Consider the following 20,526-nt stretch of genomic DNA (forward strand, 5'->3'; position numbering starts at 1 on the left):
TCCCTGCCCCTCGTCTCAGCTGTCACCACCCCAGTGCTGCCCCCTCGGACGCCACCAGCCTGTGCCAGCTGAGAGCCACGGCAGCCTCCCACCCTGGTTCCCCGCCCACCTCCCGCCATAAAGAGAGCCGGACAGCAGGCCAGAGGAGCAAGGGGACAAGACAGGAGGGAAAGAAAGAGAGAGGGGAGCTTCAGGGCCACTTTTTTTTTCCTGCGCAGGGGGAGGGGGCAGGAAAGACGACCATTTCCCCCACTGGGAACTGCCATCCGGAGCATCTTTAATTCTCCGCCGGACCTGCCCCGCATCGGGATGAAGTGGTTCGGGCTGCTGCTGGTGCTGCTGCTGGCTGCGGTGAGCCATGGGGGCCAGGGCCAGGAAGGGCTGGATTTCCCCGAGTACGATGGCATCGACCGCGTTGTCGACGTCAATGCCAAGAACTACAAGTCGGTGCTGAAGAAGTTCAGCGTGCTAGCTCTGCTCTACCATGAGCCGGTGGGCGACGACAAGGCCTCGCAGAAGCAGTTCGAGCTGGAGGAGCTGATTTTAGAGGTAATGTTGGGGGATCGGTGGGGCGGGGAGAGAGGAGGGGTGGGGAGAAAGAACGAAAGAATGAACGGTTGATGCTTTCCAGGCTGGAGCCCTTTGAAATGGACCCAGCACCTTTGATCCATAACTGGATCAAGCTCTGGATTATACATGCGTGAGCCAATCCTGCCCTGGCTGCATATATAGGATCTGATGGGCTTTTTCTATATGTAGACCACTCTGCCTGCCTCTGAAACACAGCTGCCTCTGGGGTGGAAGGTGGCAACTGGAAGCAGGGCAGGGGGGTGAAGCTGCTGGAGCTGGGGGTGGAATTTAGGGAGGCCAATGAAAGTAATTGTTCCCCTGGCTGGAATGTGGCCCCGGGCTCTTGTGTCTTGTCTGCACTTGGGAGAAAGAGCCATGGGATTGTTAATGGCCAGCTGGCATTAGGTTCAAATACTGGGGGTGAGAGTGTTTCATACGCGTTCCAAGGCACAGGGAAAGTGACACCTACCAGTTAACAAAGCTACCAAAGAGGGTAATTATAAGTGAGCTTCTCTGTCTAGAACCCCTTGAAATACATGTCATGATGTGAAGTTTCCACCCCAGAAGTGCCTCTGTCTATACTATAAAGGGGCACGCCCCCACACACAAACACACAAACAATTGCACCTGTAGCTGGCCCAGGACCCCGGCTCAGCTGGCAGACCCGGCCTATGGCGCGTGTCCTCAGTTAGCAGACTGTATGTCTGTATTTGTGCCTGGCTTTTCTTCAAGCACAAGTCTTGTGCTCTCTGGGGGCACTGAGATTCACTTTAACCCAGTGACATTTATTTCCCTTTTGAATTGATTGATGCTGACCGGGCAAGCGATTTGGAAAGAAATGTGAAAGGATGTAAGACCCCGGATTCTGAAACATCTGGAGAGAGTAGAAATGTCTGGTGCAGTCAAGTTGTGCGTCACCCTTACAAAGTATTTGAAAGCAAGGCCTGAAATGCTACAGTGTTACTGCAATGTGACAGCAGGGGTACGACTGTTTTATTACAATATTATCGCAGTGCCGCTATAACAGTGCAGTAGTCTGCATTCGACAAGAAAGGAACAGTACTGCAGTGTCATTAGAATGTTGTGACACTGTTATTACAGTGTTATTACTGTGTTATTACAGTGTTATTACAGTGTTATTACAGGGCTTAGCAAGTATTACTACAGTGTTACTCCAGTGTTCTTTGTTACCATATTATTGCAGAGTTACTACAATGTCATTGTAATGTCACTGCAGCGTAACTAGTTTTATTACAGTATTATTGAAGTGTTGCTATGGCGTCACTATTGCATTATTACAGTGTTAGTCATGTCACTGTAATATCACTGCAAGGCTATTACAGTGCTTTGGAGACCTTTACTGTCGTATTTTTATAGGGGCGAATAGGGACATGAGGAGCCCAGTGCATGTGCATGTGGAAGGACAGCAGTCTCTGTACATTATGCACTGAACTAGGAGGGGGCGTTCTCCTAGGGAGGGTTGGGTTTCACCAGCTGGCGCTCAGCCGTGGGTGCCTCTCTGGGTCTATGAACCATTCCCAGAAGAAGGCTCTACATGTGCAGCTTCCAAACTTGGGATGGGTGCAGGAATGAGGTGCAGCCTGGCCCACCCCTCGCCCCCCCCCCCCGCACACACACACACCCCTGCCCTGGAAGGCTTGCCTCCTGGAATAGTGTCCCACTGGATCCTCAGTCTGCAGCAAGAGCGCTGGGAGGATGTGTGACTGCTGTCGCCTCAGGCCAGCAGCCCACCCTGAAACAGAATCAACGGCAAGAGTTGGTTCAAGAGATGGTGCACAGTTTGGTGCAATTTTTTTGTGCTTTCCTCTCATGCATCCTGCATCTGCCGTGTTGTAGATGGGTCTAAATGAGCCATGCGTCTGAGCCACTAAGACAGGAGTCAGCTTATGGATTGCTAGGCTGTTAGAGTGTATGGCATGAGACACAATATCAGACAAGATGGACCATTGGCGTCTTCCAATAGGCCAAGAGCCAGGATGCTTTACTAAATGGACCACTGATGCATTTCAGTATGGCAGGAGTGGGGCTACAAGGCTAAGAGGGGCCACTGTTCTCCGCAGATGTGGCCAGTGCAATGTGCTTGTGAATGGTCTGTTCCATCACGGTCTGTTGGTGTTACAGATAGATAGATAGAGGGGTGTATGAGGATAGATAGATGTGTTCAGGGGAGAGTCATGTACAAAGTGGATTTTGTAGCCCAGGGCCTTCTCCATGAGGAAGGGGTGATCAGAAGAGCTTGAGGTTTCTGCATCCAGCCTTGCACCCAACCAGAGGAAACTGCCTTCAGCTGGGGCCCAGAAGGGCAGGTGATGGGTGACCTGGGGAGGGAGGAGACAAAAGGTGGTGCTGGCCCCCTCCAGAGTCTGTTCTCTGCTTGCTGTGCTGAGGGGAGTTTGTTCCACTGCCTTCCTGCGATGTGTGTCTGCGAGGAGAACACACTGGGGCCGCTGGACACACACAGAGACTCTCAGGTCTCTCAGGCTTCCCAGCCTGTGCTGCCTACATCGCTGCGAAGTCCGGGACTGGATTAAGCAGCCAGGGGAAGTGGTTGATGACCACACTACAGAGCCTAGCTCAGCGTGGCCCCAGCTGGCTGAGCTGAGTTGGGACACGGCTCCGTGGGGGTCGAGTCTGAGCGATGTTTATCGCCCTCTGGTCTGGTAGAGGGTTTGAATGCAGACCCCTCTCCCCGGACCTCAGTTCTGAGCAAGCCCATCCGCTGGGCTGGGCCAGATCCTGAGTCCATCACTGCAGCGCGGGTCCATCTCTGGTCCACAGAAGGACAGGACAGCTTGAGGGACTCATTATGGGGCCTGGAGCCTTTCACCTCTAGGTCACTCAGCCCAGGGTGGCACTGACTGAATGGAGCTTCTTGGTGGCCTTTTGGCTGGTGTGAAATGGGACTCTTTTCAGATGCCCACAGCACAAAATCCCTCCCACAGTGGCCCCAGCCCAGCAGAGAGGTGGGGTGCACTAGTGAACAGGGCACAAGGCTGGGAGCTGCAAAACCTGGGCGCTATTCCTGTGTGATGTCACACACACACCCCTCTCTTTTCACTCCCTCCCTTTGCCAGTCTGTGAGCTCTGTGGGGCAGGGACTGTATCTCACTCTGTCGATGGGCACCGCCCCGCACACTGGGGCACTGACCTTCGCTGGCAGCTCTAGATGCTACCATAATGGCCCTATATATTGGACTCCTCCAAGTCAGGGGCAGGGTCCTGTGGCAGAGCCATAGGGGCAAAGCTGCCCATACGGCCCTTGACGTGTGGGGAGACACAGGCCTCGGCACCCCACAGCTGCCAATCTAACACCTTCCATGAGCACCCTCTTCTGCCTAGTCTTGCATCAACTGTGCAATGTATTTATATCTCTGAACTTACCACAGGTCTAATTATATCCTGCTCTTTAACTGCACGAGTCCCAGGAGGAGTAGGTTGCAGCATGTTTGGTGAGCCGAGTGGTTTCCTATGAAGCCCTGTGGCCGGAGGGTAATTAGCTCAGTGGTTGTTCGCTCTGAGAGGGAGGGGTGTTGTACAGTTTGCAGGCTGTTGCCAGGTTTTGGAGGTGTGTTATGGAGGTATTGTGTCAGGTGGAGAGGCTCTGTGGGAGAATCAGCTCTTGCCATGGGCTTAACAAGGGTCCCTTGGGTCTTGCAGGACCAGGCCAACAAGACACTTGCCCGCGGGAGCAGCTTTCAGCCAGGAATGGGAGATCATGATTGAGTTAGTGCCTGGGACCTGCTGCAGAGATGTCACATTGCCCAGGGCCACCACAGGGAGGAGGGACCACTCCGGGGACAGGCAATAGCAATGGCTGCTGGATGGGGAGCCCAAGAATGGCAGAGAAGGGAGCTGAGTCCTGGCCATCCATCTCCAGGGTGCACTTCTGTCCTGCACAGCTCTCACTGGAGCTACTTTGGCTACGTGCCCTCCCCTCTGGAGGGATCCAGCTGACCCCTTGGTGCTCAGCTTTCCTGGCTCTCTCTGAATGATCCTAGCTACGAGTGGGACCAGAGAATGCTTGGAAGATCCAGCTGAGATGAGAACCTGATGCTGCTTATGTGCCATCCAAATGTCTCCAGCTGCAAACCTCTCACCAGTGCAGGGTCTCTCACAGGATCTTCAGTGCCTCCTGCTTCTGGCCCGCACTAAGGACTGACTAGGCCACAGAGACCCAACTCCCCTGCCATCCCTCCAGGGCAGGGCTGAGGCAGAAGGTATGGCTCGGAGCTTAGCTATCAGACCTTTCCCTCTGACTACGCCCCAGCCATGGGGCCTTGCTCCTGCTTCTGGGTCAAAGTTCTGTGAGGCAGCGGCACAGTGCAAAAGACATCAGCCCTACCCCCCTTCACTGTCCCCAGGGCCTGCCGCTCAGGGCTGTTCTCCTTCACCTGTCACCGAGACTCGAATTCATGGGGCATAATTAATGTTTGCGAAGGGCTGCATGGCTGCTTGGATTGGGGCACTGGAGGCAGGCAGGGTGGATTTTCCAGGAACACTCAGTATTCTCCTAATGCTGCTTCCATTGACGTAAGCAGGGAGATTTACCAATGGGACATTAAGGGAGAAGGGTTGGGCCGACGCCATGGACGTCACTGGGAGCAGGGTCAGGCCAACACTGAGGGCTTCTGAAAATCCCCCCCATAAATGATACTGTACAGATGGGCCTGGCTCTCCTAGTTCAGCTCCAGAGCCCCTTTGTGTCTGGACGAGTTACTGGTTCGATCCTTGATTTTGGTCCAGCCCATTCTATTGTTACAGACAAACCGTAGAATCAGGATTCCAATCCGGGCTCAGATTCCAGCTCCTCCCTCCCCTCACCATGTTTGGACCACTTGGACTCAGGCATCCGGTGGCAGCATCCCACTGGTGCTGAGCCTTGAAAATCCTGCCTCACCTCCAGCAATACGGGCCGGATTCAGTGACAGCACAGGGAAGGCCCTTTGGTTCAACAGGCTTTGGGCCAGGCCTCAAATTAGCAGGCTGAGCAAAAGAACTTCTAAGAAAATGACGGAGCCATTCTTGAAATGCAGCTGTAGCCTTCCCCTCTCGGACACCCAGAAGCAGGGAGTACCAAAGATTATCTCCATAGAATCATAGAATCATAGAATATCAGGGTTGGAAGGGACCTCAGGAGGTCATCTAGTCCAACCTCCTGCTCAAAGCAGGACCAATCCCCAATTAAATCATCCCAGCCAGGGCTTTGTCAAGCCTGACCTTAAAAACTTCTAAGGAAGGAGATTCTACCACCTCCCTAGGTAACGCATTCTAGTGTTTCACCATCCTCCTAGTGAAAAAGTTTTTCCTAATATCCAACCTAAACCTCCCCCACTTCAACTTGAGACCATTACTCCTTGTCCTGTCCTCTTCTACCACTGAGAATAGTCTAGAACCATCCTCTCTGGAACCACCTCTCAGGTAGTTGAAAACAGCTATCAAATCCCCCCTCATTCTTCTCTTCTGCAGACTAAACAATCCCAGTTCCCTCATCCTCTCCTCATAAGTCATGTGTTCCAGACCCCTAATCATTTTTATTGCCCTTCGCTGGACTCTCTCCAATTTCTCCACATCCTTCTTGTAGTGTGGGGCCCAAAACTGGACACAGTACTCCAGATGAGGCCTCACCAATGTCGAATAGAGGGGGACGATCATGTCCCTCGATTTGCTCGCTATGCCCCTACTTATACATCCCAAAATGCCATTGGCCTTCTTGGCAACAAGGGCACACTGCTGACTCATATCCAGCTTCTCGTCCACTGTCACCCCTAGGTCCTTTTCCGCAGAACTGCTGCCTAGCCATTCGGTCCCTAGTCTGTAGCTGTGCGTTGGGTTCTTCCGTCCTAAGTGCAGGACTCTGCACTTATCCTTATTGAACCTCATCAGATTTCTTTTGGCCCAATCCTCCAATTTGTCTAGGTCCCTCTGTATCCTATCCCTACCTGCCACCATATCTACCACTCCTCCTAGTTTAGTATCATCCGAGAGTATTATACTCTTCCCTGGTCATATGTCCAACCTTCCACTTCTTGTAAGCTTCTTTTTTATGTTTAAGATCCGCTAGGATTTCACTGTTAAGCCAAGCTGGTCGCCTGCCATATTTACTATTCTTTCGACACATCGGGATGGTTTGTCCCTGTAACCTCAACAGGGAGTCCTTGAAATACAGCCAGCTCTCCTGGACTCCTTTCCCCTTCATGTTAGTCCCCCAGGGGATCCTACCCATCTGTTCCCTGAGGGAGTCGAAGTCTGCTTTCCTGAAGTCCAGGGTCCGTATCCTGCTGCTTACCTTTCTTCCCTGTGTCAGGATCCTGAACTTGACCATCTCATGGTCACTGCCTCCCAGATTCCCATCCACTTTTGCTTCCCCCACTAATTCTTCCCGGTTTGTGAGCAGCAGGTCAAGAAAAGCTGCCCCCCTAGTTGGCTCCTCTAGCACTTGCACCAGGAAATTGTCCCCTACGCTTTCCAGAAACTTCCAGGATTGTCTATGCACTGCTGTATTGCTCTCCCAGCAGATATCAGGAAAATTAAAGTCACCCCATGAGAACCAGGGCGTGTCAAGTTCTGCAGGCTGCCCTCCACCAGCCTTTTCATTTCCTGACGCGTCCTGCTCGGTCTCCTATCATGGGACATTTTAAACGGATCATTCGTCACTACGCTCTGTATGACAGTACGCTCGCTTTATTGGCTAGAAGTAGCGTAGGCACCAGAGCTGTGGAAATTATTGTGTCAGCAGACTGGAAACTTTGTCATATTTCACCGGGTTTCCTCGCTGCGGCTGTTTTGTCTTCAAAAGCACGTGGGGGGTTCTGAACAGGATCAAATGGTTTTTTTTGTCAAAATATGAGAAACTGTCATTTCCAAATTTCAGTGGGTTGTTTTTTGGCACAGGAGTAGCACCAGTTTTGACTGAAATGTTTGTATCTGTGTGTGTTGGTGTGTGTCTTGTGTCTATGTAAGTATGAGTGGACTCAAGTGTCAATGGACATGTGTGTCTATGTGCGTTGTGTGTCTATGTGTTTGTGTTGTGTGTGGTGGGGTGAATGTATAGTGTGTTTGTGTGGATGACCATGTGTTGTGTGTCTGTGTGGGTGAGCGTGTGTTGTGTGTCCGTGTGTATTGTGTGTTTGTGTGGTGAACGTGTGTTCTGTATCTATGTGCATGTTGTGTGTCTGTGTGTCGGGGAGTGCGTTGTTTGTGTGGGTGAGCATGTGTTGTAGTTCTCTGTGTGTGTTGTGCATCTGTGGGCACAAGTGTAGTGTGTGCCTGTGTGAGCGGGTGTTGTGTGTCTCTGTGTGTGTCTGTGTATTGTGTGTTTGTGTGGGTGAGCATGTGTTGTGTGTGTTGTGTGTTAGTGAGCGTGTTGTGTGTTTGTGTGGGTGAGTATGTATTGTATGTCTATGTGTGTGTTGTGTGTTTGTGTGGGTGAGCACGTGCTGTGTGCCTATGTGTATGTTGTGTGTCTGTAAGGGGGGGTGAGCATGAGTCAGTGAGTGTATTGTGTGTTTGTGTGGGTCACCATGTCTTGTGTTTCTATGTGCAGGTGGCGGGTGCGCTAGGAGGCGCTCTCCCCTCTGGGTCTGTCCTAGCCCCAGTTCCCTAGCGCAGTGCTAGGGGGCGCTCTCCCCCTCTGGCTCCATCCTGGCCCCAGTTCCCTAGCGCAGTGCTAGGGGGCGCTCTCCCCCTCTGGCTCCATCCTGGCCCCAGTTCCCTAGCGCAGTGCTAGGGGGCGCTCTCCCCCTCTGGCTCCATCCTGGCCCCAGTTTCCTGGCACAGTGCTAGGGGGCGCTCTCCCCCTCTGGCTCCATCCTGGCCCCAGTTCCCTAGCGCAGTGCTAGGGGGCGCTCTCCCCCTCTGGCTCCATCCTGGCCCCAGTTTCCTGGCACAGTGCTAGGGGGCGCTCTCCCCCTCTGGCTCCATCCTGGCCCCAGTTCCCTAGCGCAGTGCTAGGGGGCGCTCTCCCCCTCTGGCTCCATCCTGGCCCCAGTTTCCTGGCACAGTGCTACGGGTATTGTGCTGCACGGAGAAGAGTGGGTGACTCAGCAGGGAGCACATAGACTCAGTAATGACCAATGTGCCCATGCCATGCTAGTGGGCGCTGCACTGCAGGGAGACCCCAGCTTTGGGATGAGACAGAACCACAGTGCTCAGTACAGAGCCCGTGGCACTGATCCCTGGAGTCAGAGTGTTAGCCCTAGTGTCCTGGCCAAAGAAACACAGTCCACCTCTGTAAAATTACCCTCCAGTTTCGGCAGGATAGGCATTTTTCTTCCCTTCCCATCCCTGACAGCTGGGTAAGTCTGTGCCGTGCTGCTGTTAAACAGCAGTTCTGTCGCTCCCCCCGCCACACCGGTAGCTGTATTTCAGTGCGGGTGAAATGACACAGTTCTAGAGCCCTTTAGAAAAAAGCAAAGGAGGACTTGTGTCACCTTCGAGACTAACAAATTTATTTGAGCATGAGCTTTCGTGAGCTACCGCTCACTTCATCGGAGGTTTGTTTCAACATCAAAGTAGGCTAACAAGTCTCTGCTTCCCCCAGCTATCCCCCCATCCATGAGCACGCCAGTGAGTGTAGCTGAAGCTGCTGAACATTTGCATGTTGTTGCTTTTTCCGAACACTGTGTGTGGCCCAGATTGTGGAGTCGATTCTGACAGTACAATCAAACCACTAGCAGGAGCGAGGAAGGGTTTAAAAAGAAAAGGAGGACTTGTGGCACCTTAGAGATTAACAAATTTATTTGAGCGTAAGCTTTCATGAGCTACAGCTCACTTCATCGGATACATGCAGTGGAAAATACAGTGGGGAGATTTATATATATACAGGGTTTAAAGTGGGTGAAACGTTCAGTGGTGGCTAAGTTGGGCTGTCACCACTAGAGGGCACTGTGATCTCTCTCGCACGAACACACACTGACTAGCAGGCTAATAGCCTGCCCCACACATTTGCACTGCTGGACCCCTTGGCTCCCTTCTTCTTTTGGCCTCTGAGTTCATAAGCAGAAGATGCAGTTGTTGCTCCCTATTCTAGTTGTCCTCTAGCCACCTTGTTCCCCCTTGCCCAGCGTAGCCCCTTCACTTGGAGTTCTGGTTCCCAGCAAAGATTGGGGGCCGCACTAGTTTCTGGGTTAAAAATGGAACCCTTCTGCCAGGCGTAGTCGGCAGTGCCAAGGGCTGGGTTCACTATCTAGGGGTTCCTTTGTAACAATACAACACACAACTGGCTCAAGCCCCCACCCACTTCACCTCCCACCCTTGGGGGGAACAGGCACCTCAGCTGCTTGCTGAACCATCAGCGGCTCACTCTGCCCCTGCCTTCGCCACTGTAACCTCTGGGATGTCTTGGGGTCCCATCACTTAGCACAGCTCTCAGTGATTTCAGGTGGTAGCAGGGGAGCCTCGCTGCAGGCTGGGCAGTCTCTTTCACCAGAAACAATGGCCCATAGCGGGTCTAATGCTTAGACCTGATTATAAGGGATTTCAGCTGCAGTGATCCACAGCAAAAAGACTCTTCATTGAGTCTTAATCAGCTCGCTCATTACACAGTGGAGAGGAAGAGAGTTACAGGATGTCTAGAGCCTTCAGACAAAGCCCAACACAACCACCAAGTAGAAACACCTTACCTCACTGGGCTTACGTACCCCTACGCCCTGCTGAACGAGTGCAGTTTAGTTGAGGGTGAACCCCTCAATCAGGGCAGGCCATGCACAGTTCTGCTCCCCTTGGTTCACACAACCAGAATAATACTTTAAGACGACTAAGGGGGGATATGATAGACTGGTGCGGAGAAAGTGAATAAGGAAGTGTTATTTACTCCTTCTCATAACACAAGAACAAGGGTCACCCAATGAAATTAATAGGCAGCAGATTGAAAACAAACAAAAGGAAGTATTTTTTCACACAGCGCATAGTCAACTTGTGGAACTTCAATTGCCAGAGGATGTTGTGAAGGCCAAGACTATAACAGGGTTCAAAAAAGAGCTAGATACATTCATGGAGGATAGGTCCATCAATGGCTATTTGCCAGAAGCTGGGGATGGATCACTTGATGATTACCTGTCTTGTTCATTCCCTCTGGAGCACCTGTCATTGGCCACTGTCAGAAGACAGGATACTGGGCTAGATGGACCTTTGGTCTGACCCAGTATGGCCGTTCTTATGGTCTTATGTTCTTATGTCCCTATTACCCCTGCACCCAATACCAAAGTGACTTGCAGTCCAACCCCAGCCAAAAGTGATCATTTGGGCAAAGCAGCTCCGTCATGCTGCGTACCTAGCAGAGTGGGTGTGTCTATGCAAATAAGGTCAGTTCTGAAGTCTTCTCCCCCAGCTCCTCATGAGTGGTCAGGGAAGAGCTCATTTAGATCCTGCTTACAGTTATTATTAGCAGTATTATGGTCGGGCCTTAGGGTCCTTGTCATAGATGAAGAGCCCATGGTGCTAGGCCCTGTACAAACACAGAATCAAATGATGGTCCCTGTGCCCATGTGTTTACAATCTCAATGCAAGAGTCAACAGATGGTGACAGGCAAATAGATGGGGGCACAAGGAAACGATGAGACAGTGCTGCTCAGCATAAGGGACAGTGCTCTGAGATCCCAATCAACCACAGGCGCCGACTTTCCAAAGTGCCAGGGGGTGCTCGACCCTCAGCTCTGCCCCCGGCCCCGCCCCCCACTCTACCCCTTCCCCCAAGGCCCCACCCCACCTCTTCCAGCCCCCACTCCACCCCCACCCCACCTCTTCCTACCCAGTTCTACCCCCTCCCCCGAGCACGCAGCGTCCTCGCTTCTCCCCCCAGAGCCTCCTGAACACTGCAGAACAGATGATCGCGGCAGGCAGGAGGCGCAGGGAAGAAGGTGGAGGCACTGATCCGCTGGGCCCGCCAGCGGGCGGGAGGTGTTGTAGAGATGGGGAGGGAGCTGATGGCAGGCTGATGCTGGGTGCTCAGCACCCACCATTTTCCCCCCGTGTGTGCTCCAGCCCCAGAGCACCCATGGGGTCTGTGTCTATGCAATCGATGGTCTAGGAATGGGTTCTAGGCTGTAGGTCAGGGCAAGGTTCTAGCTTTGAGTTTGGGGTGATGGCTCTCGGTGCAAAATCTAGATGAAGGTTCATTGGGCTCTAGTTCCAGGTGAAGTTCTGGGGCATCTTCAGTCTGAATTCTAGATGATGGTTCTGGAATTTCTGGTGGTACTGGGTTTGGGGCTTTGGCCACAGTTCTGGCGGTCCTGGCTTTCGGTTGGCAGTGGTTCTGGTCTGGGTTTGGATTGTTAGTGTCGGTTCTGGTGATGCTGAGTTTTAGTTGTTGGTATTGGTTCTGGCAGTTCTGAGTTCAAGTTGTCAGCACTGGTTCAGGTTTTGGTTGCTGGTGCTGGTTGTGGGGGGGTGGGGGGGGTGGCTCCTGTCACTTGTTCCTGTCTCACCCGCAGCTGGGTAATGACCCCACAGCCAGACTCTGTTTGCAACCTCAGAAATGCCCCCCCGCCCTTTGCCCCTCCAGCCAGACAAGCTTGCTGGGGCTGATGTCTTTACAGCCAGGGCTCCCTGGTCCTCATTCCTGACCCTAAGCACTGGGAGACTTCACTGGGTGGGGGATGGAAAATCCAGGGCATGGCCTGGCCCCCCGAAGCCCTGGCATAGGGTGGGCATAGAAATATCCACTAGCTGATCTCCAGTGGCAAAGGGCCCAGTTGCAAGCGCCTTGAGGGGAGCTGGGGGCTCCTACAGGCCCCTCCAGGCTCTTGCAAAGGCATCAACTGCCTATTATGCCTTTTCACGCCCCCCTCCCAGATCTGACCCCATTCTTACCCAGCCTGGGGGGAAGTGGGTGAGAAAGACCAGCCCTGATCCCCAAGCCCAGAGTCCCCAGTCTGGCTGCCCCACCCCTGACCTTACCCCTCTCTGAAAGCCTCTCCCTCTCTCTCTTCTCTGTCCCTGCTCTTCTTCCTAGTTAGCAGCCCAAGTCCTGGAGGAGAAGGGAGTGGGATTTGGCCTGGTGGATTCGGAGAAGGATGCAGTGGTGGCCAAGAAGCTAGGTAAGGACTGAGCGGGGACCCCTGGGGACGGGAGGGGCTCCCCGTGCTGCAGCCCCTGCACCAGCCCCAGTCCGTGTTGGTCTCAGTGGGGAGAGAACCCAGGGCCCACAACTCAGCACCTCCTGATGGCCTCCGAGCCCATCCCAACCCTGGCTCATGTCAGGGCAGATCTGGTAGCTCCCTGTGCCTGCCCCCACCCCTGCAGCCCCAGGCATGAAGCAGCTGGATACACACCCAGGGAGGCAGAGAAAGGGTCTCTCCCTCTCCCACTGCTCGGCCCTGTCTCCCACTATGGCCTAGGTCCCTGAGCTCCAGGTTTTGAGAAGGTGAAACCCCCTTGAAGTTTTGCCTCTTGCTGGAAACCCAGAGAGCCTAGCTCAGCAGTGGGACGTTTGGCTGCAGATCACCCTGTCTCTGGTTCAGATCAACACATCCCGAGTTGTTGCTTTTTCAGCCACAAGCCACTGGGCAGCTGCAGCAATCCCTGGGGGAGAATCTGCAGTTCGGACCGGATGGGACCAGTCCCTTGTGCCCTTAACATCATGGGAAGGTCCTGGGGAACATGCAGGGCCAGGAGCCTTCATTCAGTCCCACAGAAGGGCTCAAAACTCTCCTCTGTTCAGTTCTGGGAACCTGCTGGCTTCCTCTCTGTTAGATTGGGGGGTGGGGGGACTTTTCCAGGCTAGCCCTGGCCTCTGCTGGCGCCTCTGTGTAGGCTTCAGTGAAGTTCGGAGGGTTCCCCAAAGTCTGGGTGCACGTCTGAACTGGACCCAAGTCCCCACCAGCTGGGAAAACTCAGGGGGGAGCTGTGGGCTGTGTTCCCCTGACCCAGCAGCTGCTCCCTGGGGTGCAGCGGGCACTTGCCGAAGGGCCAGTGTGATGGGTATTCAGGCCAGGGGAAGCAGGGGGCGCGTCTGGGCAGTGACTGCGCAGGGCCTGACTGTGGCTCCAGGCTCAGCCCGACAGCGCCCCATGGAGGCAGGGTGACCTGGCGGGCCAAGGTTCCTGCGGGGACGTTTGCGTCCAATGAGACCAGCTGTCCACCAAGGAGGAGCGTGCAGTGCGGGGAGAGGGAGCCCAGAGTCCGGCCTGCGCTGAGGGGGCTCCACGGCCTCTTTGATATGATCCCCCGTTCCCCTGGAGAGCCCCCTCAGGGCGCAGGGGGCCAGAACCTGCCAGGAGGCAAAGGGGTTGAGGCTGCTTGCGGCTCTGCTCAGCAGCCACCAGAGGGCGCCGGGAGCTCACTGATGGGCGCCGAGCGGGTGACGCTACAGAAGCCCCTGAAGCGCGGCGGGGAGCATCAGTGGGGGCTACTCGGGCCTCTGGCTCCCCCTGCCCCCGCCCTCGAGAGGGGCAAACCCCAGAACCCCCCTGTTCCTCCTGCCCCCACCCCACAGACCCCCTTCTCCCCGACCCCGACACACTGACCCCCCAACCCCACAGACACCCCTTGTTCCTCCTGCCCTCACCCCACAGTCCCCCTTCTCCCCGACCCCGACACACAGACACCCCCAACCCCACAGACACCCCTTGTTCCTCCTGCCCTCACCCACAGAGCCCCATCTCCCCTGACCCCGACACACTGACCCCCCAACCCCACAGACACCCCCTGTTCCTCCTGCCCTCACCCCACAGACCCCCTTCTCCCCCGACCCCCCCACAGACCCCTCCAACACCACAGACACCCTCTGTTCCTCCTGCCCCCACCCCACAGACCCCCTTCTCCCCGACCCCCCCCACAGACCCCTCCAACACCACAGACACCCCCTGTTCCTCCTGCCCTCACCCCACAGTCCCCTTTCTCCCCTGACCCCCCCCCACAGACCCCTCCAACCCCACAGACACCCCCTGTTCCTCCTGCCCTCACCCCACAGACCCCCTTCTCCCCGACCCCGACACACAGACACCCCCAACCCCACAGACACCCCCTGTTCCTCCTGCCCTCACCCACAGAGCCCCATCTCCCCTGACCCCGACACACTGACCCCCCAACCCCACAGACACCCCCTGTTCCTCCTGCCCTCACCCCACAGACCCCCTTCTCCCCGACCCCGACACACAGACACCCCCAACCCCACAGACACCCCCTGTTCCTCCTGCCCTCACCCACAAAGCCCCATCTCCCCTGACCCCGACACACTGACCCCCCAACCCCACAGACAACCCTGTTCCTCCTGCCCTCACCCCACAGACCCCTTTCTCCCCTGACCCCCCCACAGACCCCTCCAACCCCACAGACACCCCCTGTTCCTCCTTCCCTCACCCCACAGACCCCCTTCTCCCTGACCCCGACACACAGACACCCCCAATCCCACAGACACCCCCTGTTCCTCCTGCCCTCACCCACAGAGCCCCATCTCCCCTGACCCTGACACACTGACCCCCCAACCCCACAGACACCCCCTGTTCCTCCTGCCCTCACCCCACAGACCCCTTTCTCCCCCGACCCCCCCACAGACCCCTCCAACCCCACAGACACCCCCTGTTCCTCCTTCCTTCACCCCACAGACCCCCTTCTCCCCGACCCCGACACACAGACACCCCCAACCCCACAGACACCCCCTGTTCCTCCTGCCCTCACCCACAGAGCCCCATCTCCCCTGACCCCGACACACTGACCCCCCCAACCCCACAGACACCCCCTGTTCCTCCTGCCCTCACCCCACAGACCCCTTTCTCCCCCGACCCCCCCCACAGACCCCTCCAACCCCACAGACACCCCCTGTTCCTCCTGCCCTCACCCACAGAGCCCCATCTCCCCTGACCCCAACACACTGACCCCCCAACCCCACAGACACCCCCTGTTCCTCCTGCCCTCACCCCACAGACCCCCTTCTCCCCGACCCCGACACACTGACCCCCCAACGCCACAGACACCCCCTGTTCCTCCTGCCCTCACCCCACAGAGCCCCATCTCCCCTGACCCCGACACACTAACCCCCCAACCCCACAGACGCCCCCTGTTCCCCCTGCCCTCACCCCACAGTCCCCTTTCTCCCCCGACCCCCCCCACAGACCCCTCCAACACCACAGACACCCCCTGTTCCTCCTGCCCTCACCCCACAGTCCCCTTTCTCCCCCGAACCCCCCACACAGACCCCTCCAACACCACAGACACCCCCTGTTCCTCCTGCCCTCACCCCACAGACCCCCTTCTCCCTGACCCCGACACACAGACACCCCCAACCCCACAGACACCCCCTGTTCCTCCTGCCCTCACCCACAGAGCCCCATCTCCCCTGACCCCGACACACTGACCCCCCAACCCCACAGACACCCCCTGTTCCTCCTGCCCTCACCCCACAGACCCCCTTCTCCCCTGACCCCGACACATTGACCCCCCAACCCCACAGACACCCCCTGTTCCTCCTGCCCTCACCCCACAGACCCCCTTCTCCCCTGACCCTGACACACAGACACCCCCAACCACACAGACACCCCCTGTTCTTCCTGCCCTCACCCCACAGACCCCCTTCTTTCCTGACTCCCCCCACACACAGCCCCCCAACCCCACAGACACCCCTGTTCCTCCTGCCCTCACACCACAGACCCCATCTCCCCTGACCCCGACACACAGAGCCCCCCAACGCCACAGACACCCCCTGTTCTTCCTGCCCTCACCCCACAGACCCCCTTCTTTCCTGACCCCCCCCCACACAGCCCCCCAACCCCACAGACACCCCTGTTCCTCCTGCCCTCACACCACAGACCCCATCTCCCCTGACCCCAACACACTGACCCCTCCAACCCCACAGACACCCCCTGTTCCTCCTGCCCTCACCCCACAGACCCCTTTCTGCCCTGACCCCGACACCAGAGACCCGCCTGCTCTCCCAACCCCATAGACACCCGCCCACTCCCCTGACCCTGATTAACAGACCCCACTGCTCCCCCGACACTGACACCACAGTCCCCCCTCACCCAACCTCACAGACACTCCCCTGTTCCTCCTGCCCTCACCCCACAGACCCCCTTCTCCTTTAACCCCGACACACAGAACCCCCGTCCCCAACCCCACAGACACGCCCCTGTTCCTCCTGCCCTCACCCCACAGACCCCTTTCTCCCCTGACCCCCCCACAGACCCCTCCAACCCCACAGACACCCCCTGTTCCTCCTTCCCTCACCCCACAGACCCCCTTCTCCCTGACCCCGACACACAGACACCCCCAATCCCACAGACACCCCCTGTTCCTCCTGCCCTCACCCACAGAGCCCCATCTCCCCTGACCCTGACACACTGACCCCCCAACCCCACAGACACCCCCTGTTCCTCCTGCCCTCACCCCACAGACCCCTTTCTCCCCCGACCCCCCCACAGACCCCTCCAACCCCACAGACACCCCCTGTTCCTCCTTCCTTCACCCCACAGACCCCCTTCTCCCCGACCCCGACACACAGACACCCCCAACCCCACAGACACCCCCTGTTCCTCCTGCCCTCACCCACAGAGCCCCATCTCCCCTGACCCCGACACACTGACCCCCCCAACCCCACAGACACCCCCTGTTCCTCCTGCCCTCACCCCACAGACCCCTTTCTCCCCCGACCCCCCCCACAGACCCCTCCAACCCCACAGACACCCCCTGTTCCTCCTGCCCTCACCCACAGAGCCCCATCTCCCCTGACCCCAACACACTGACCCCCCAACCCCACAGACACCCCCTGTTCCTCCTGCCCTCACCCCACAGACCCCCTTCTCCCCGACCCCGACACACTGACCCCCCAACGCCACAGACACCCCCTGTTCCTCCTGCCCTCACCCCACAGAGCCCCATCTCCCCTGACCCCGACACACTAACCCCCCAACCCCACAGACGCCCCCTGTTCCCCCTGCCCTCACCCCACAGTCCCCTTTCTCCCCCGACCCCCCCCACAGACCCCTCCAACACCACAGACACCCCCTGTTCCTCCTGCCCTCACCCCACAGTCCCCTTTCTCCCCCGAACCCCCCACACAGACCCCTCCAACACCACAGACACCCCCTGTTCCTCCTGCCCTCACCCCACAGACCCCCTTCTCCCTGACCCCGACACACAGACACCCCCAACCCCACAGACACCCCCTGTTCCTCCTGCCCTCACCCACAGAGCCCCATCTCCCCTGACCCCGACACACTGACCCCCCAACCCCACAGACACCCCCTGTTCCTCCTGCCCTCACCCCACAGACCCCCTTCTCCCCTGACCCCGACACATTGACCCCCCAACCCCACAGACACCCCCTGTTCCTCCTGCCCTCACCCCACAGACCCCCTTCTCCCCTGACCCTGACACACAGACACCCCCAACCACACAGACACCCCCTGTTCTTCCTGCCCTCACCCCACAGACCCCCTTCTTTCCTGACTCCCCCCACACACAGCCCCCCAACCCCACAGACACCCCTGTTCCTCCTGCCCTCACACCACAGACCCCATCTCCCCTGACCCCGACACACAGAGCCCCCCAACGCCACAGACACCCCCTGTTCTTCCTGCCCTCACCCCACAGACCCCCTTCTTTCCTGACCCCCCCCCACACAGCCCCCCAACCCCACAGACACCCCTGTTCCTCCTGCCCTCACACCACAGACCCCATCTCCCCTGACCCCAACACACTGACCCCTCCAACCCCACAGACACCCCCTGTTCCTCCTGCCCTCACCCCACAGACCCCTTTCTGCCCTGACCCCGACACCAGAGACCCGCCTGCTCTCCCAACCCCATAGACACCCGCCCACTCCCCTGACCCTGATTAACAGACCCCACTGCTCCCCCGACACTGACACCACAGTCCCCCCTCACCCAACCTCACAGACACTCCCCTGTTCCTCCTGCCCTCACCCCACAGACCCCCTTCTCCTTTAACCCCGACACACAGAACCCCCGTCCCCAACCCCACAGACACGCCCCTGTTCCTCCTGCCCTCACCCCACAGACCCCCTTCTCCCCTGATCCCGACGCCGCAAACCCCCCCTGCTCCCCCAACACCACAGACACCTCCCCATTCCCCTGCCCTGACACCCCAGCTCCCCTGACACTGACACCACCGAGATGCTCTCCTCCTGCCCCAGGGAGAGGCCCTGGGCTGAGGCTCTGCAGCGGGTGTTGGGGACTTTCCTTGTGTCCTCGCTGGGGGTCAGGAAGGGTATTTTCCACAGCAGCTGCCCCAGCCTATCGGGACCTGGCCTTCAGATCAGTGTCACTAACCCCAGCCGTTGAGCAATGACTGAGCACCTGCCTGGCTGGAGGGTGCAGCATACGCACTGCACATACGAGTCCCCGTCACACTATAGGGCCTATGGCACACGGCCGGGCACCTTGAGTCTGTCCTGTCGTGGGGTCAGCACACACACACACACACACGTTGCAGTGCCCCGGCCCTGGGGTGATTCCCCAGAGGCTCAGGGGGGCGGGGAGCTGTAATGCCCCCGCATCCGTGGCCCGTCTCACGCGCTGTTTCCCCTGGCAGGGTTGACAGAGGAGGACAGCGTGTATGTGTTCAAGGAGGATGAGATGATCGAGTACGATGGGGAATTTTCGGCTGACACCCTGGTGGAGTTTCTCCTGGATGTGAGTGGCGTCCCCCGGTCCCTCGCCCAGCCCCCCTTCACTGACTGGCTCAGAGACACTGATGGGGGGTGGGGGGGAGGGGGCTGGGGGAGACACAGCTCCCTGCCTCTGGTGGTGCTGTCCAGGTGCTTTGTCCTTACCCTGCATATCACAGCCAGCACGCTCAGGGCCCCTCGCCAGCCTGACTAAGCCCTCCCACCCCCGACACACTGACCCCCCCAACCCCACAGACACCCCCTGTTCCTCCTGCTCTCACCCCACAGACCCCCTTCTCCATTTACAGGGGAGAAACTGAGGCAGGGTCACATGGCAAGTGAATGGTGGAGCTGGGAATAGAACCCAGGAGTCCTGGCTCCATGTCCTCTGCTCCAGCCACTAGACCCCACTCCCTTCCCAGAGCTGAGAATAGAACCCAGGAGTCCTGATTCCCAGCCCCGTCTCCCCTCAGCCACGCACACTCCAACCACTAGCCACCACTCCCTCCCAGTGCTGTAGCTAGAACCCAGGAGTCCTGACTCCTATGCCTGGGCCTTCCCCACTAGCGCATGCTGTGTCCCCTCGTTTGGCCTGGATGGCAGAAGAATGCAGGCTCTGCGTGACCCACACACCTTGTCCCTTGTTCCCATAGGTGGGACTTGCCAAGCCCCTTGGGTTGCCCCGGTGCACTGAGACTCACAGGCCAGGTGCAAAGACGCATTGAAATGACTCCAAGCGAGGGCTGCGGCTGAGTCCTGGTGCCTTGGACAGCCCAGGGGTGATGCCGCTCCCCACCCTCCTGCAGAGCCAGCTCCCTGGGTGTGGGGATGGGGTTTCCCAAGGTTGGGTGCTGAGCTCCTGCTGCCCCCCTTGCAGGTGCTGGAAGACCCGGTGGAGTTTATCGAGGGAGACCGTGAGCTCCAGGCCTTTGATAACATTGAAGACAAGCCCAAGCTCATCGGCTACTTCAAGAACGAGGAATCAGAACGTACGTAGGTGGCGACTGGGGTCCCTGCGCTGGTGGGACCCCACCCTCCCTGGGCCTAGCCCCCCAGCCCAGGCTGCACTGCTGCTATTGGCTGCAGAGAGCTGTGAGCTTCCTCCAAGCAGTGCCGGGGGAGTGATTAGCAGGCTGTCTAAGGGCTGCTGGAGAAGTGTGAGTGGTTGGATAAAGGCACCCCAATGGCAAACCTCCACGGCAGAGCGGCAAGAGCCACAGCAGGGCTGGGAGTTTCTGGCAGGGAAGGGATCTGGTCCCTGTGCTCCCAGTGTCAGCTACAGGAAAATCTCTCGTCTCTGCCAGGGTCAGGGCTTGCACCCTCTGCAGGCTGCAGCCACTAGGAGGTGACATAACCAAACACAGCCGCTGAGG

The 20,526-nt window shown here is 57.4% G+C and overlaps 1 protein-coding gene across 1 annotated transcript in view; it reads left to right on the plus strand.

Moving 5' to 3' along the window:
* The first annotated feature begins 309 nt into the window (after window positions 1-309).
* Window positions 310-20,526, plus strand: part of CASQ1 (calsequestrin 1) — a 36,404-nt gene continuing 16,187 nt past the window's right edge. Inside the window, exons 1-4 of the mRNA XM_077841118.1 lie at window positions 310-549; window positions 12,542-12,626; window positions 19,078-19,178; window positions 20,031-20,142. Coding sequence (XP_077697244.1) covers window positions 310-549; window positions 12,542-12,626; window positions 19,078-19,178; window positions 20,031-20,142 — 538 coding nt within the window. The remainder of the gene's footprint in view (window positions 550-12,541; window positions 12,627-19,077; window positions 19,179-20,030; window positions 20,143-20,526) is intronic.

Source organism: Eretmochelys imbricata, chromosome 24 (assembly GCF_965152235.1).
Source record: "Eretmochelys imbricata isolate rEreImb1 chromosome 24, rEreImb1.hap1, whole genome shotgun sequence".
Taxonomy (NCBI): Eukaryota; Metazoa; Chordata; order Testudines; family Cheloniidae; genus Eretmochelys; species Eretmochelys imbricata.